The 15,742-nt window shown below is 42.6% G+C and overlaps 2 protein-coding genes across 6 annotated transcripts in view; both read left to right on the forward strand.

Annotated features, from left to right (window-relative positions):
- The window catches only part of MYO5A (myosin VA), a 251,227-nt gene extending 244,790 nt beyond the window's left edge, over positions 1-6,437 (forward strand). For all 4 annotated transcript variants that reach the window (XM_066276320.1, XM_066276321.1, XM_066276322.1 and 1 more), the window contains one exon: positions 209-6,437. In XM_066276320.1, coding sequence (XP_066132417.1) covers positions 209-361 — 153 coding nt within the window. In that variant the 3' untranslated portion in view covers positions 362-6,437. The remainder of the gene's footprint in view (positions 1-208) is intronic.
- Positions 6,438-11,369: 4,932 nt separating this feature from the next.
- The window catches only part of MYO5C (myosin VC), a 117,740-nt gene continuing 113,367 nt past the window's right edge, over positions 11,370-15,742 (forward strand). For both annotated transcript variants that reach the window (XM_066276293.1, XM_066276294.1), the window contains exon 1: positions 11,370-11,551. In XM_066276293.1, coding sequence (XP_066132390.1) covers positions 11,525-11,551 — 27 coding nt within the window. In that variant the 5' untranslated portion in view covers positions 11,370-11,524. The remainder of the gene's footprint in view (positions 11,552-15,742) is intronic.

Raw genomic sequence — 15,742 nt, forward strand, 5'->3', positions numbered from 1 at the left:
GTTTTTTATTAATCTATTATTTTATCTTATTTTTAAAGTGCATTAAGGTGTTTGTTTTTTATAACAGCTTATTGGGAAAATGAAGTGATTTTAAAGCAAATGTTAACATTTGTCATCAATTGGGGAATTTTTGGCAGGAGAAAAATTTCTTCATAGATTCAAAGAGTTGATGCTCTATTTTTATGAGTTGTTTTTTTTATCTTCTCAGCTGCGTTTACGCGACAGGAAAGACTCTCCTCAGCTGCTCATGGATGCTAAACACATCTTTCCTGTCACCTTCCCGTTTAACCCGTCCTCCCTCGCCCTGGAAACCATCCAGATTCCAGCCAGCCTGGGCCTGGGCTTCATAGCCCGGGTCTGAAAGTGATGTCAAGGCAAACAATGACAATACATTTCTTGCCTGAAATAAGAACACATTATTTTCAGTGAGCTGCTGAAAACACATTTTTAATGAAAATGTAGTAATTATCTTGCCAATAAGAGGTATTAACTGGAAATCTTCCTAGAAACTTCCATCACCTTGGAAAGAAAGTTGCACTTCTTCGCCCTGTGTTACCTTTACAACAACATTCACCTTTCGTCAGTTAGGTATCCCCCGTTTCTATGCAAGTGGGTGATGGGAGGAGGGGGAAAATGTGTCTTCAGCTGCTAGCATTTATTTTAAATCCTTAGTACTGCATCTAAATGTATAATAAAACATAAATTCCAGACATGAGCTGTTAGGGAGGTACCAACAGTGAACCTCCTCTGTGCTAACCAGAAGAAAAAATCACTGTTCAGTACAAATCATATCCGTTTAGGAATCAATGTTGATGTTGTTAAACTGGATCACAGACACAAACTGGCAGTGTGTATAGTAGTGGGTCAAATACCTTCCTTATATGTGTCGTTATGATGTAGAGATATGAAGAGAATGCTGGTTTGCTCTATAGCATAGAATCCATTTGTGCTGTAGTTTCCTGAGCATTTTAAATTGCTTCTCTATACTGTGTTCTTTAAAATGTAAGCGATATTATTACTAGGCATTACAAGAATAAGCTTCTCTTTTTATCAACTCTGTTTACAATTCAGTCAGATCACAGTTTTTAACTGGATTATGTTCAAATATCTACAGATTCACCTGCACAAATAACAGACACTGGGAAATCATGTAGTAATATCACAAAATGTTGGACATTTAGATAGGATTAGACAGAATGGCAATTGTTGATGTCACTATTTATTCAGGACATATTATATTGATGTACTCATTGTTTTTCCCTGAGTGGATATCACAACAGGGTCCAGTGTTTTGTGAGTGACTTATTTTTAGTTCCCAGATCTCATTTCTGCAGTGCATATATTCAGTCTTGACAGGTTTTCTTTCCTCTTCTTAATTTTTTAAGAATTAATCTCTATCACTATCTAGAGAGCATTGTCAGAATATTCATGATTCAGCTCTTGAAACCTTGATTATCCTATGAATTATGCAAAAGAAGCTGTATAATAAATACTTAATTATGATTCCATAGTTTAAGGCTTTGCAACTTATATAAATGTTCTCAGTACCACTAGGTACATTAAAGATCATGTTAGAAATACTTTGACATATAATAGAAAAAGATTGCTGAATTTTAGAGGATTTGGCTCAATAAGACCTAGATTCTACATTTCATTCTGAAATTCTAATTAAACATATTCTGCATTTTTTTCTTAGAAATCTTCTACAATCTTTCAGGTTATGCAAAAGCAACTTCTTAGCTTTCATTAGAAACTGGTTCTGTATTACAATCATAGATTTATATAATTTAACTTCTAGATGGTTTATAAAAAATGACATCTTATTAAAATATGTGCAATATTATTAATGGAAGCCAAACAGTTTCAAATCAATGATAAAGATTGTTATTAAAAGATAAATACTGTCTGTTAACTTATTTGGGCCCCAAACTCCTCTTTTATACAATAAGAGGGTTGGACAACTGATTGTTATGGTCCTTGTCTCACATGCTCTCCTTTCGGTGGTTGGATCCTGGACGAGTAAGCTGCAGTTGCTCAATAAGTTTATTCTGTGATCCAAAGGCCAGTGTTTGGGGCCTGTTAAGTCTGTGGGCCTAATAAAATTAATATCACAAGTCCATGTAGCTGTAACCTTTCCTCAGTGTACATGATTTACATCCATGCTCACAGAAAGTTAATTAGGTAATTTTTATTGGGTCACATATTGCTGTATTCAGTTTGGGTACATTTCTTTATTTGCAGAACCAACCTAAAGCACTACTAATTCCATCACATTCTCTCAGTTTTGCCTGAGTTGTCAATGTGGTTTTCAGTGAACAATGAACTCTTAACCATTAGGTTAATACTGAATGTGTCATAATCTTAAGAGCACAGATGGGACTTGGATGGGGATATGCTTTAAAAAAATGCCACCATGCGTAGGCAGCCCACCTCAGAGCCAGAAAGCTCCCTGCCCCGGTCCTCACCAGCTTAGTCCCGTGCAGCACATCCCCTGCACACTCTCAGTCTGGTCAGGTCTTCGAGATCACGCTGTAGCTCCCACTGCTGTGGCAGCCCTTTTCTCGCCCCCAGACAGTTCTTATTATGGAGTTTCTCTCCTCCGGCCTTTGTCTCTCTCCTGACTGCTGTCTTTTTGCTGGAAAGCCGGTCCCGCTCCTGGGCCAAGTCTCTCCTGTTCAGGGATGCCCACACAAAGAGTCTGCTACTCAAGGGCTCCCACTTCCTCCAGGACCTGCCCAGAACCCCAGATGGGATCTGAATTAACTACTATTAGCAGCCTAAAGGTCTTGACTCATAAGAAGAGTACCTTACAGCTGGGGAACCCCAAAGCCTGGTAAGGACTCTGTGTACTACTTGAGGATGCAACAGTATTCTGCTGACTGGGGGTATCCTTTGGCCACTTTGAGGACTGCTCACCCTTCCTTCTGTCCACCAGACTTTCTCATGCAGTGTCAAACACACCTGGAGCCCTCCACCCGCCCATTTATCTGTTCGCTCTTGCCCTTCCCTCAAGCACACTATGTATCCCATGGCCTGCCTACCCACTTGCTCTGGTGCACTGAAGGCCGTGGTTGCAACCAGTCCTCAGCTGCTCCTGGCCTGCAGGTGCCTCTCTGTCAGGCCAGTCTTCACACTTCTTGTTCTCACTTCTCTGTACTGAAACAGATTCTTTAACATTATCGCTAATTTACTTTTTCATAATTCCTCCATGGCACACCATAGGAACTCAAAGAAAGATCTGGAAAGAACAGCAGTTCACTGTCTTAATGGCACCTTCTCAACACTCTCCTCGCCACCGACAGATTCAGCTCACACCTTGTAATGCAAAGTTGAAAAATTCGAAGCAGTTTCCCTTCTTGTAGCTTTCCTTAGGTTAAGACTTTGATCTACTGAGAGTAACTGTAAAGATGGAGGAAGATGAATATGGCATGAGATCCACAGCTGTGGCTTCATGAGCCCTTTGGAAGTTTTGAGAAATCCCCATGTACCTGAGACTTCTTTTGTCAGGAGCAAAAGTACAAATGTATATATTCCAACACCAACTGAAAGGAAATTTGGGGTTTAGACCAGTTAGTATGATTTGCTTTATTTCAATGGATAATTGAGAGTTGGCTCTTTCTGGATAATTATGTTTATAGATCAAATCTCTTAATAACAGTGGAAGAGGCTATGAAAATTCTTCCTTTTATTAGGATTTCAGTACGGTGATTGTTGTGAGAAATTAGTTTCCTGGTAACCCTCGGTAGAGGGGCACCTGCCACTATCCTGAGAAGTTCTCACACAGTGTTTCTCTCTGTTCCCTTCTCTCTCTCTCTCTCTCTCTCTCTCTCTCTCTCTCTCTCCCTCCCTCCCTCCCTCCCTCCCTCCCTCCCTCCCTCTCATAAACCCACACACAAGTCTTCAATTCATAGTTTCCCAGGAGGCATACTTGAGTATCCTCTGAGTAACTTCAACTATTTAGGATAAAACAGAAAGCAAAAATTAGTGTTTGACTATTAAACTCTGCTGTTGAAAGTCGTACAGAACTGTACCTTGCGTCTGGCTATGCTTTATTCCAGCGTGCTTTCTCTGTGTTACCTCACTTATCCTCACAGCAGCACTGGAACGTAGACAATGTAGCTAGAATCATTGCTGATAATTTGAGAGAGAGGTAAGGTCAGAGACTTGCCTGAGGTCCACAGCCCTCCAGCCAAGCCGCTTTCCCACATGCAGCCTTGGCAGTGTGGGCCATGCAACTTGAACCAGTCCTTCGGTTGCTTTCTGTTCTTCATGGTCCCTGTGGGGTGCGCTGGGTCAGCGGAGGTGCTCTCTCTCCTTATCAGAGTTGGCACCTGGCATATGGGAACTGAGCAATGAGCAATACCTAGAGCCCAGTAGTTTTCTTGTTGTCCTAGTTACCTGCTATACCTAAGTTTGACTTTTGTAACGAATCAGTGCCCCCTTGGAGGGTGCGCTACTCAGTTTAGGTCATTAATTAGTAGCAGGCTGTCACAACCTGACCGAACGCATTGAACACCTCCCAAAAGTGCAGAGGAAGGTCACTCAACACACCCTCCAGGTGAGCAGTGCAGCCTGCAGGGCCCGCAGCTGCAGGCCCAGCCCGGGGGTGCCTACTGAGGGCTGTCCCCAGCCAGGCCATCCTCAAGTCAGGGTGTGTTTGGACATTACCGTGTGTGCATGCTGCCAGTGTTTACTTTGGAGCTAGGAGGTGTGCTGTGTGCATGCGTGTTAGAGAGGCTGTGTATTGCTCTGGCCTCTGTTCATGGATAAGTGCATTGTAATTTCTCCTCAGGCTGTGCTGTGAGAGCCGCCTTAACCCCTGCTCCCTTCCCTCCTGGAGCTGCCTTAAGTTCTCTGAAACTTTTCCTCTGTAAGGGGATATCTTGCCTGGAGAGAATATCAGGCCCTGTTTCTCAAGGTTTTGTGAGGGTTTTGGTTGTGTGTGGCCTCCAGCCACTATTCCTTTCTACCCTGTCTGCATGATCCTCCCCCACCTGTTACTTCTTCCCTTCTCTTTTGTTATTCCCAAACAGGTGTTAGAACTCTGAGGCAACAACAATCTCAGAGCCAATGAAATGTAGGCTGAGAAAGTGTTTCTGAGTTTTGGGGGGCTCTGGGTCATAGTAAGCAAATGAACATATGGAAGAAATACAGAGATAAGATAGAGTTTGGTAATAATTAAATAGCTTGTTTTACACTGACCTCTTCCTAATAAAGGTCAAGAGTACAACTGTAAAACTTTTCATGGACATTCTTTAAAAATAATTTTTAGCCCGGTACTAGAAGACTAAAATCAAGAAAGTGCTATAAATTCTAATCCATTGTATTACTCTAAATTAAATCAATCTGGAGTTAGTGGATTTTCAGTAAATCAGGAACTGAAAATACTATGTAACATATCTGCCCAACATGCATTTTATACATATTTTTAATTTTATAATTTGGTATAGCTTAAATGTTCTTTAGCTTAACTTAATGTGTATTATCAGATTCATAAATATCTGAAAATAACTGACTTTTTTTAGTACTGTAATATTGCCTGAAATATTTGAAAGAAAAATGTTTTTTGAATTGAAACTGGAATGTATAATTCAATGCTTGGTAGGCTGGTACATTTTTCATGCATTTTTCAGATTAAGTAGTTTCAAATATTTTTACCATATGTTTTAAAATATTAGTCTACATTTCAGGCTCTCTAAATCATTTGAGCCATTTTTATTTTCCAGAAAATGGTGATGTTTTTTCCTTTAAATGTGGATGTATGTTGTAATTTATGATTACTAGTTATGTATTTTTGTGGAATCCTGGAGTAATGTTAGCTTTTTTATGTGTTGGAAAATGTAAATTGCTCTAACAGTGTTGCACAGAAATGAATTCATGAGATTTAACATATTGTATTTTAATTATTAACTTTAATTGTTAATTTACTGTGAAATGGATATGCCTTTAAACTAAAATGAAGTTAAACATTGCAATTTTGAACTAAAATGAAATTGAACATTGCAATTTTCCAAATAGTTTTTCTTGTTGGACCTGGGAAAGGAATTCCATTTTGATCTACATAGAAAAACATGATATAAATAATCCTTGAAAAGTTGTTAGGTACAGGATTCATCCATTAAAAAGGAAGCAGAAGTACTGAGAAATGAGAGGCATTACCAACCCACTCTAGTTTTAAATGGAAACTATTACAGTGTATCTTACATGGAGTTTTTAAAAATAAGTTAATAATTCACCTCATATCAACAAAAGCCTTTGAAACATGGGTTTTAACTAGATGTCACCTAGTGCTAAGATGAAAACCAAAACAATATCAGATTGACATTTAAGCTCTAAATTTGTAGTTGTCTCATGTCTTAGTAAATGTACATCAGTAATGCTGTATTCTCCTAGCTATTATAGAAAATTGTTCAAATAAAGATATGGATATAAAAGATCGTTGTTGGTGTCTTATACATAAACACACAGTACATGGAACATAGAAAATACACCAACATAGACCACATTAAACTAGAAATCCTTGACAGAAAAATAGCTGAAAAATCTTCAAATATTTGGAGATTAAACAACACACTTCTAAGTAATGCATGGGTCAAAGAAGAAATTTCAAGAGAAATTTAAAAATATTTTTAACTATGTGAAAATGAAAATACAACTTATCAAAATGTGTGGGATGCAGTAAAAGCAGTACTTGGAGGGAAATTGATAGCATTGAATGCATGTATTAGGCAAAAAGAAAGCCCTAAAATCAATACTCTTTCTACTTTAGGAAACTGAAGAGAAAGAGAATTAAATGTAAAGCAAGCAGGAGAAAAGAAAGAGAAAATAGAGCAGAAATCAATGAAATTGAAGACAGGTAATCAAATAGAGAAAATTAGTGAAACCAAGAGCTGGTTCTTTGCAAATATCAATAAAAAATTGACAAGCCTCTAGCCAGCCTAATTAAGGAAGAAAGAGAATGACATATAGTAGATAAGTGGTTGCTTACCTCCCACTTAGGTTTAGACAGTAATGAGGGGATAGGGAATGATAACTACCGAGCATGAGAGTTTCTTTTTGAGATGATGACAAGGTTTTAAAATCGTGGTGATAGTTTAACATCTGTGAATATATTAAAAACCACGGAGTTGTGTACTTTAAATGGGTGTAGTGTATGGCGTAAGAATTCTATTGCAATTTTTTTAAAGTAGATTTTTGATATCTGGTATGGCAGACAGGAAGGAGCTCAAATTCTCCTCAAAAAAGCAAGCACAACACCGGACAAAAGTATCAAAAACAACAGTTTTAGGGCTTTATAAAATGACCAACAGCAAACAACAAATTAGTGGTGGTTATCCACAAAAAACCACTGAACTCTGAGTCAGAACAATGGGAGTCTGACATTACTGCCTGGGGCTTCCCCCATCACCCTCCCCACCCTCCCCACCCTCAGTTCAGATACCATGGTGGTTCTGCCTGAATTGGGTGAGCTGTGAAAACTAGCAGCTTTGCCTTTGGAGGGCTCACTTGATTGAAGTGGAGTGCAGTCAAACCCCAAACTGAGCAGTAAGAGTAGTGGTTTTAGAACTGTGAGAGAATACATTTCTGTTGGTTTAAGCCACCTAGTTTGTGGTACTTTGTTACAACAGCTCTAGGAAAGTAATACAGTATTAAACTAAAATATCTGTGATCTTTAAAGGAACCACTAAGGAATTAACTCAAGAAATACAGTTGTGTTTTTTGGTTGGTTGGTTTTTTAAGTGAGAGGAGGAGAAATAGAGAGACAGACTCCTGCATGTGCCCCAACCAGGATCCACCTGGCAGCCCCAGTCTGGGGCCATGAGATGCTCAAAGCAATGGAGCTGTCCTCAGCACACAGCCAGCACTTGAACCAATGGAGTCTCTGGCTATGACAGGGGAAAAGAGAGAGAAGGGGGAGAGGGAGGGAAAGAGAAGGAGATGGTTGCTTCTCATGTGTGCCCTGACCGGGGATCAAACCCAGGATGTCTGCATGCAGGGCCAATGTTCTATCACTGAGCCAACAGGCCATGGCCAAGAAATAGTATTTTGTTTTTAAGTTGAGAATTAAAATGGTCCATTAAAAACAAACAAAAAAAAAAACATCAGTAAAGGCGAAAGAAGAACCAAAAAGACATGAGCCATATAGAAAACAAGATGACATAAATTCGACTATATCATTTAATGTTATATTAAATGTAGATGGATTAAAGACTTCCACCAGAAGCAGAGATTGTCAAACTGTATTAAAAAAAATAACAAAACCATACCTGTAATGCTGGTGGCCGAGGCCAGGCAGGTCCACATTAGATTCAGGCAGATAGTAAAGAAACTGTTGAGCTGAAAAGCATTGGGCCATGCCATTTAATAAAGTCTCACAACAGCAGACGAGCACACAGGCAGGTGTAACCACCTCTCAGGCACACAAACAGCATAATGGCCCCTCACAGTGGCAGGCAGACAATTCACACATCCATACTCCCCCTCGAGTGCAAGCACTCATGGCCTTATATAGGCTATGCACACATGCCTCTGCCAGGTGTTTATGCACTAATCAAGCAAAGTGCTTGCAGCTGGTACACCAGTGAGCAAGCGCAACACAGCTGCCCCACAATACCCCACTATGTACTATCTACAAATTCAAAAACATATATAGGGCCTGAGCTGGTGGTGGTGCAGTGGATAGAGCATCAGACTGGGATGCAGTAGACCCAGGTTCGAAACCCCAAGGTCTTGGTTTGAGCGCGGGCTCACCAGCTTGAGCACAGAGTTGCTGGCTCGAGTGTTGGATTGTAGACATGACCCCAGAGTTGCTGGCTCGAGTGTTGGATTGTAGACATGACCCCAAGGTTGCTGACTTGAGCAAGGTGTCACTCGTTCTGCTGTAGCCCCTGGTCAAGGCACATATGAGAAAGCAACCAATGAACAACTAAGAAGCTGCAATGAAAAATTGATGCTTCTCATCTCTCTCCTTCCTGTCTGTCCCTCTCTCTCTCTTTGTCACACACACACAAAAACGTGTATAGGTAGAGAAAAAAGAAAAGATATATTAATCCCATTCAAGATTGGGAAAAACAAACAAAAACTCTTCATAATAACAAACTAGGAATAGGAGGAACTTCTTTATGTATGGAAAAACCTATGGCTAACCTTATAATTAATTATAATAAATAAATAAATAAGCATGAATGCTTACCCCTAAAATTGGGAACAAGGCAAGAATGTACATATATTAGTTTTTAATACTGCTATTCAACATTGTGCTGGTTCTAGCCCATGCAATAGGTTCAAAAAATTAAATGAAATCACCTAGATTGAAAAGAAAGTTTTTTTTTAAAAGTATTTATTTTCTTTCTTTCTTTCTTTCTTTTTTTTTTTTTTTTTGTATTTTTCTGAAGTTGGAAACGGGGAGTGACAGATTCCCGCATGCACCCGACCAGGATCCACCTGGCACGCCCACCAGGGGGCGACGCTCTGCCCACCAGGGGGCGATGCTCTGCCCCTCCGAAGCGTCGCTCTGTTGCGACCAGAGCCACTCCAGCGCCTGGGGCAGAGGCCAAGGAGCCATCCCCAGCACCCGGGCCATCTTTGCTCCAATGGAGCCTCGCTGCGGGAGGGGAAGAGAGAGACAGAGAGGAAGGAGAGGGGGAGGGGTGGAGAAGCAGATGGGCGCTTCTCCTGTGTGCCCTGGCCGGGAATTGAACCCGGGACTTCTGCACGCCAGGCCGACGCTCTACCACTGAGCCAACCGGCCAGGGCCAAAAGTATTTATTTTCAAATGACATATCTTGTATGTGGGAAATCCTAAGGAATCCGCAAAAAGTTTTACTGAACTAATATATGAATTAAGAAAAGGTCATAAAATAGAAAGGTCACATCAATATACAAAAATAAAATTTATATCTATATACATTGAAAAATGAAATTAAAAAAACATTTATATACATTCATAATAACAAAAGAGATTATGCCTTGGAGTCAATTTAATACAAGAAGTGCAAGATTTCTGCACTTAAAACTACAAAACACTGCCGAGCCATCTTGCAGAAGTTTGCCAGCAATTCACAAACTTTCCAGAGGGTTGGTGCTCAACCAGGATGGGACTTTATTCCATAAAAAACATCAAATCATTGCACAATTTTCCAAAAGTTTTGCTAGAATTTTTATTTTAGTTATATTAATCTTATATATTATTAGTTTGGGTGAATTGATAGCTATACAATACTAAATAGTCTCATCTATGAAAATGACATGTCTCTCCATTTATTCAGGCCTTCTTTTATGCCTGAAAATTTAAACATTTTCTCCACAAAGGCCAAGAGCATTTTTGTAAGTGTAATTTTCTGAACACTTTTAATTTTCATTGATGTTGTAAATATCTTATCATCCTATTTTACTTTGTCTTGTATTTTCTTTTTTCTTTTTCTTTTTTAACAGAGACAGAGGGTAGGGACAGACAGACAGGAACGGAGAGATGAGAAGCATCAATCACTAGTTTTTCGTTGCGCATTGCGACACCTTAGTTGTTCACTGATCGCTTTCTCATATGTGCCTTGACTGCGGGCCTTCAGCAGACCGAGTAACCCTTTGCTAGAACCAGCGACCTTGGGTCCAAGTTGGTGAACTTTTGCTGAAACCAGATGAGCCAGCGCTCAAGCTGGTGACCTCAGGGTCTCGAACCTGGGTCCTTGACATCCCAGTTCGGAAACTCTATCCACTGCGCCACCGCCTGGTCAGGCTGTCTCGTATTTTCTAAGTGGTTATTACTGATAAAGAGGAAAGTTACTTATTAAAAAATTTTTTTTCTATTGATTTGAGAGAGTGCGCACAAAAGAAAGGGTAAGGAGGAGAGAAAGAGTGAGAGAGAAGGAGAAACACCAACTCTTCATTGTTTCACTTAGTTATGTACTCATTGATTGCTCCCCCGAGGTGCCTGGGGTCAAACCTGTGACCTCTGGTGTGCTGGGTGGAGGCTTTATCCACTGAAACATCCGGCTAGGGCCACTCATTCTTATATTTGATTTTGCATATGGTCACCTGGCTGAACTCTCACAAGTTCTAATAGTTTGATTCTCTTGGGTTTTCTGTGGGCATGGTCAAATCACTCTGCTCTTCCCAGTAAACACGCTGCAACTTTAGGGATCTGACATTTGGGCCGAAGAGAGCCTCCGAACGCACCTGTTTCCGGCCAGCGAGTCAGCGCTGCCCGCGCAGGCCGGTCTTGGCGCGGCGGCGGCCAGGTGGACCCACCTTACCGAGGACAGTCGGAGGGGGAGGGTCGCGCCCTGCCCCGCCCCCGCCCCGGCCAATCGCGGCGAGGATTCGCCAGGTTGGCCCGGAGGGACCAATCCGCGCCTCCCTCCTCCCGGCCTCCAGCCCTCGGGAAAGTTTGCGGAGCGCTAGGAAACTTCTCCTGCAAGATGGCCCGGCTCTATTGACGCGGCGCCCGCGCTCGGCGACCTGCCCTCTGAGACCCAGCTCGAGCCTCGCCCGCTGCGGCCCTCGAGCTGTCCCGGTCCTCTCGCCCATGGCGGTGGCCGCGCTGTACACACAGGTAGGCAGGTGGCCGACCTGAGGGAGGACGCGCGGGAGGGACGCGGCCCCGCGCTAATGCTGACTGTACCTGGGGCCCGGGCCACACCTGTGCACCTGGCGCGCTCGCTGCGGGGCGGGGGTGGACCACGAGGGCTCGGGGCCCTGTCCATGGGGAACGCCCCCGGGAGCCTGGGTCCCCTCGGGATGGGAAGACCGAGTGTTACACCCGGTCTCCCACAGCACCAGTGGAATGGGAGCTGCCTGTGGGAACCTAGAAATCTCAGACGTGGGCGAATGATCGCATCCATAATCTTCCAGACCCCCCGGGCAGCCCCTTGAACAACTTGGCTCAGGACCACACTATTCGGGCAGCTTTCTAGAATTATTGGGTCTTAAAAAGTCCTGCACGTGCGTTAAGTTAATTTGACGCCGCAGCCGCAGCCGCCTGGACAAGTGGCCCAGGCCTCACCGGTAGAAACTGAGAGCTTCTGAGAACCCAGGGCTCGACGAGCAGTCACAGGCTCCCCACCTAACATTTATATGGTGCTTTACAGTTTATAAACACTTTTCTTATATACCCTTGAGTTTAGGAATCGCTAGAGCATTCCTCCGAAAGTTCATCTTCCATAAGGATGAGGGGTTCCACCCTTTAGGTAGGAAGGACAGACAGCATTCCCACATGGTGTCCAGAACCTTCTGAGATTACTTTGATTAGTAATTTGGATTAAAAGTGTGAAAGTGGTTTTTTTTTTGGGGGGGGGGCAAAATCCATTTGAATAGCCACAAAGCCAGGTGCTCCTACACCCTAATCTCATCCCCAATATTCAAACTGATGAGGTCAGAATCCATCCATTTCCCTGGACACATGCCGTACCTTCATATTTAAAGACACTTTTGCTGTAGATATAAACAATAGTTGTAAATAAATATTTCAATGGTTTAAGCAGACTTTTTCTTCTACCTTGTTTAATTAGTAATGGTATAAATTCAAATCAACCAAATAGTGTTTTCTTCTCTAATGCATTTATTTCCATTAATTAGCGTTATAAATGGACAGTGTTTGAATCGCCTCTAAGATAGTTTTACCAGCAAGAATATGAGCCATCAGATATCCGACAGTGCTTCTTTGGTCTTCAACTTTCTGAAGGTAAAAAAAAAAAAAGTTCTTGAACAAAACCATCCTTGGAAGATACTTTGGAGGACAGATAAAACTGTCGAGTAACCTATTTTAAGTAACACTCTTGCCCCACTCCCCCAGAGATACACAGATGTGAGCACCCCTATCATCAAGTGCCTCAGGCCACAAATATATAGGGGTTGGCAAAAGTAGGTTTACATCTGTGAGTATATGAAATACAGTTTATTCTTGTATTATTTATTATTGTATTCTTTATTTGTATTGTAACTGTAGATCTTCTTTTGCCAACCCCATATATTAAATACTAGGTTGGTACCAGGCACAGTTTTCTAGAGATGAGCTTGAGCGGACAGAGAATCTGAGACTCCCAGACGGAGAAAGAGCCTCCATGGCTATTCCTACCCATTTTCTGTTCAGCGAGGCGCATGTGTCTGTCCCTAGGCTGCCACCTTTATTCCAGGTGCCAGTCAGCTCTGCACTTTGTCAGTTCCAGAGGTGAGATGCTCCCCCATTTGTGTAGCTGCCTGTCTAGATTTTAGAAAGCTCACTTTAAGATTTCTTGTTTTAAAAAAATATACTCAACAAATATTTATTGAGCATCTACTACAATTTTTCTTTCTCCATACTCCTCTCACTAGGAAAAAAACCTACAAAATATATTCTGTACATTTTTTAGAGAAGGAAAATGATAATATATAGTTTTCATATATTCTTTGCTATTCTTTAAAAAAATTTTTTTTATTGATTAATTTTTAGTTAGAGTTGAGAGAAAGAGGGGAAAGGAGCAGGAAGCATCAATTTATAGTAGTTGCTCCCCATTTGTGCCTTGACCAGGCAAGTCTGGAGTTTCAAACTGGCGACCTCAGCATTCCAGGTCTGTGCTTTTATCCACTGCTCCACCATGGGTCAGGCAATTCCTTACTATTCTTTTTCATATCAGCACACACTTTGTTTAATTTCTTTTTTATTTTTTTCAATTACAGTTTACATTCAATGTTATTTTATATTAGTCCAGGTGTAGAGCATAGTGGTTAGATGATCATATATTTTACAAAATGTTCCCCCCAATATTTCCAGTACCCACCTGGGACCATACAAAGTTATTTCATTATTATTGACTGTATTCCCTGTGCTGTACTTTACATCCCCATGAATGTTTTGTAATTGCCAATCTGTACTTCTCACCTATCCTACCAACCACCCTCCCCTCTGGCAACCATCAGTCTGTTCCCTGTATCTATGAGTCTGTTTCTGTTTTGTTTATTCATTTATATTGTTCTTTAGATTCCACATATAAGTGAAATCAGATATTTCTTTCTTAGACAAACTCTGAACCCTCTCCCTTGCTTTACTACCATCCCCCCCAACCCCTACCCCACCCTCCTGAGTCCAGAGATCCAGCCAGTTGTCCTGGAACATCAGCACACAGGATTGGCCTAAATCAAAGTTTGGGACTAGGGACCTTAACCACACTTAACCCCCATTCCACAATCTTACCACACAACGTTTTAAAACAACCTGAAACTCCTTTCTGTGCCTAGGCAAACAGTGACCCTGCAGTAGGGCGGTGGGTGGGCTGTCCACTCAGGGAATCCTGTGTGGCAGCCAGTTTCTGTGTGACAGCCACACCTACCCTGTGATCGCTAGGCTGCCTTAGTCACCCACTTTTACACAGCTGTTACCTGCCTGGCCCATGTCTAATCTATCTTCCTGCATAGATCTTGAAGACTGGCATACTATCTCTCATAAAATATTTACTTGGCATTTTTTATATACAAAACTTTATGCTTGGGGGAGGTAAGAAAGTTTTTTGTTGTTGTTGTTTAAAGTCATAGTCTTACCTCTCAAGGAGTTATCTGATTAGAGAGAAATGAAAAATGTCAAGTAATTCAGTCTGCTGAGGTGTAGAAGGCCTGGAGGAGTGTGCTGGGCAGCAGAGCTGAGAGGGGGAGGGTTGCGGCCGCCAGAAGTGGTCTGGGCTCCATTCTCTGGTGTGGGTTTTAAGTGAGGGATGACAGCATCAAGAACGGTGCTTTAGGAAGTTGGGTGTCCAGCGATGCTCCTGGGACTCTGTGCCCATGGGAGAGAGGCCGGGTCAGGTTGCTGATTTGTCAGTTCATCCCAACTGCCCAGGGGAAGAATTGTGGCTGCAGTATTGGAAATGGAGGGTGCAGGAAGAGTCTGGAGAGTGTGTGGAGAGGTATGTGAGGATGGACACTGGACTGGGTGTGTGAGAGACAGGGAAGAGCCAGGGATGACGTGGAGGTTAGTGCCTGGACGATGGAAAGCAGAGTGGGGCCACTGACACCATTAGCAACATCAGGAGGAGGAGATGTTTCTTAAGAAGGTCGTAAGGCAAATAATTACCTGCAGGGGTTGAAATGGTGGGGGCTTCTAGACGGAGGTCCTCGGGTGGTTGCAGGTTTGTGAAAAGGATGGGCTAGTCTTCTGCCCAGAGATGGAGTTGAAGCCCAGGCAGTGAGGGCCTCTCCAAGGGAGAGAAGAGGGCCAAGACAGCGTGCTGGGGAATCGGTCTGGCCAGGGAGGGGGAAGAAGCAGAGAGGCCTGCCATAGAGCCACCGCAGGGAGGAGGAGGCAGGAGAGCTGGCATCAGGAACCACAGGAAGAGAGGTTTGGAGAAACCAGGACTCCGGGGAGGAAGTCTGGTGCAAGCAGCAATTGCTGCAGCAGGAAGCGTAAAGTGACCCAGCTCTTTTCAAAACCACTTTGGCAACATGCCTTCGAAGTGTCCAGAGCACTTGACCCAGCAGTTCCACTCTGAAATCTCTCTGAGAAAAACCAGTCTGGCTATTTTCTACTTGAGCCCTTCTGGAGCCTCCGTCACTTTCAGATTCACCAGCCAGCCACGAGGTCTCGCTTGCCTGCATCCTCTCCCATCCCCTGCCCACCAGCTCTACCTTGGCTCGTCCTCCACCAGACTTGTTGCTGTCCTTCAGTGCATCCCCGTGCCTTGGCATACAGGGCTCCCTCTGCTTGAAATGTCCGTCTGTCTGTGTCCGTGTCTCTGTCTGCTTTGCTCACCCAGGCCTGTACCTTCTAAATTCAGTGTGA

The sequence above is a fragment of the Saccopteryx bilineata genome, chromosome 4 (assembly GCF_036850765.1).
Source record: "Saccopteryx bilineata isolate mSacBil1 chromosome 4, mSacBil1_pri_phased_curated, whole genome shotgun sequence".
Lineage (NCBI taxonomy): Eukaryota > Metazoa > Chordata > Mammalia > Chiroptera > Emballonuridae > Saccopteryx > Saccopteryx bilineata.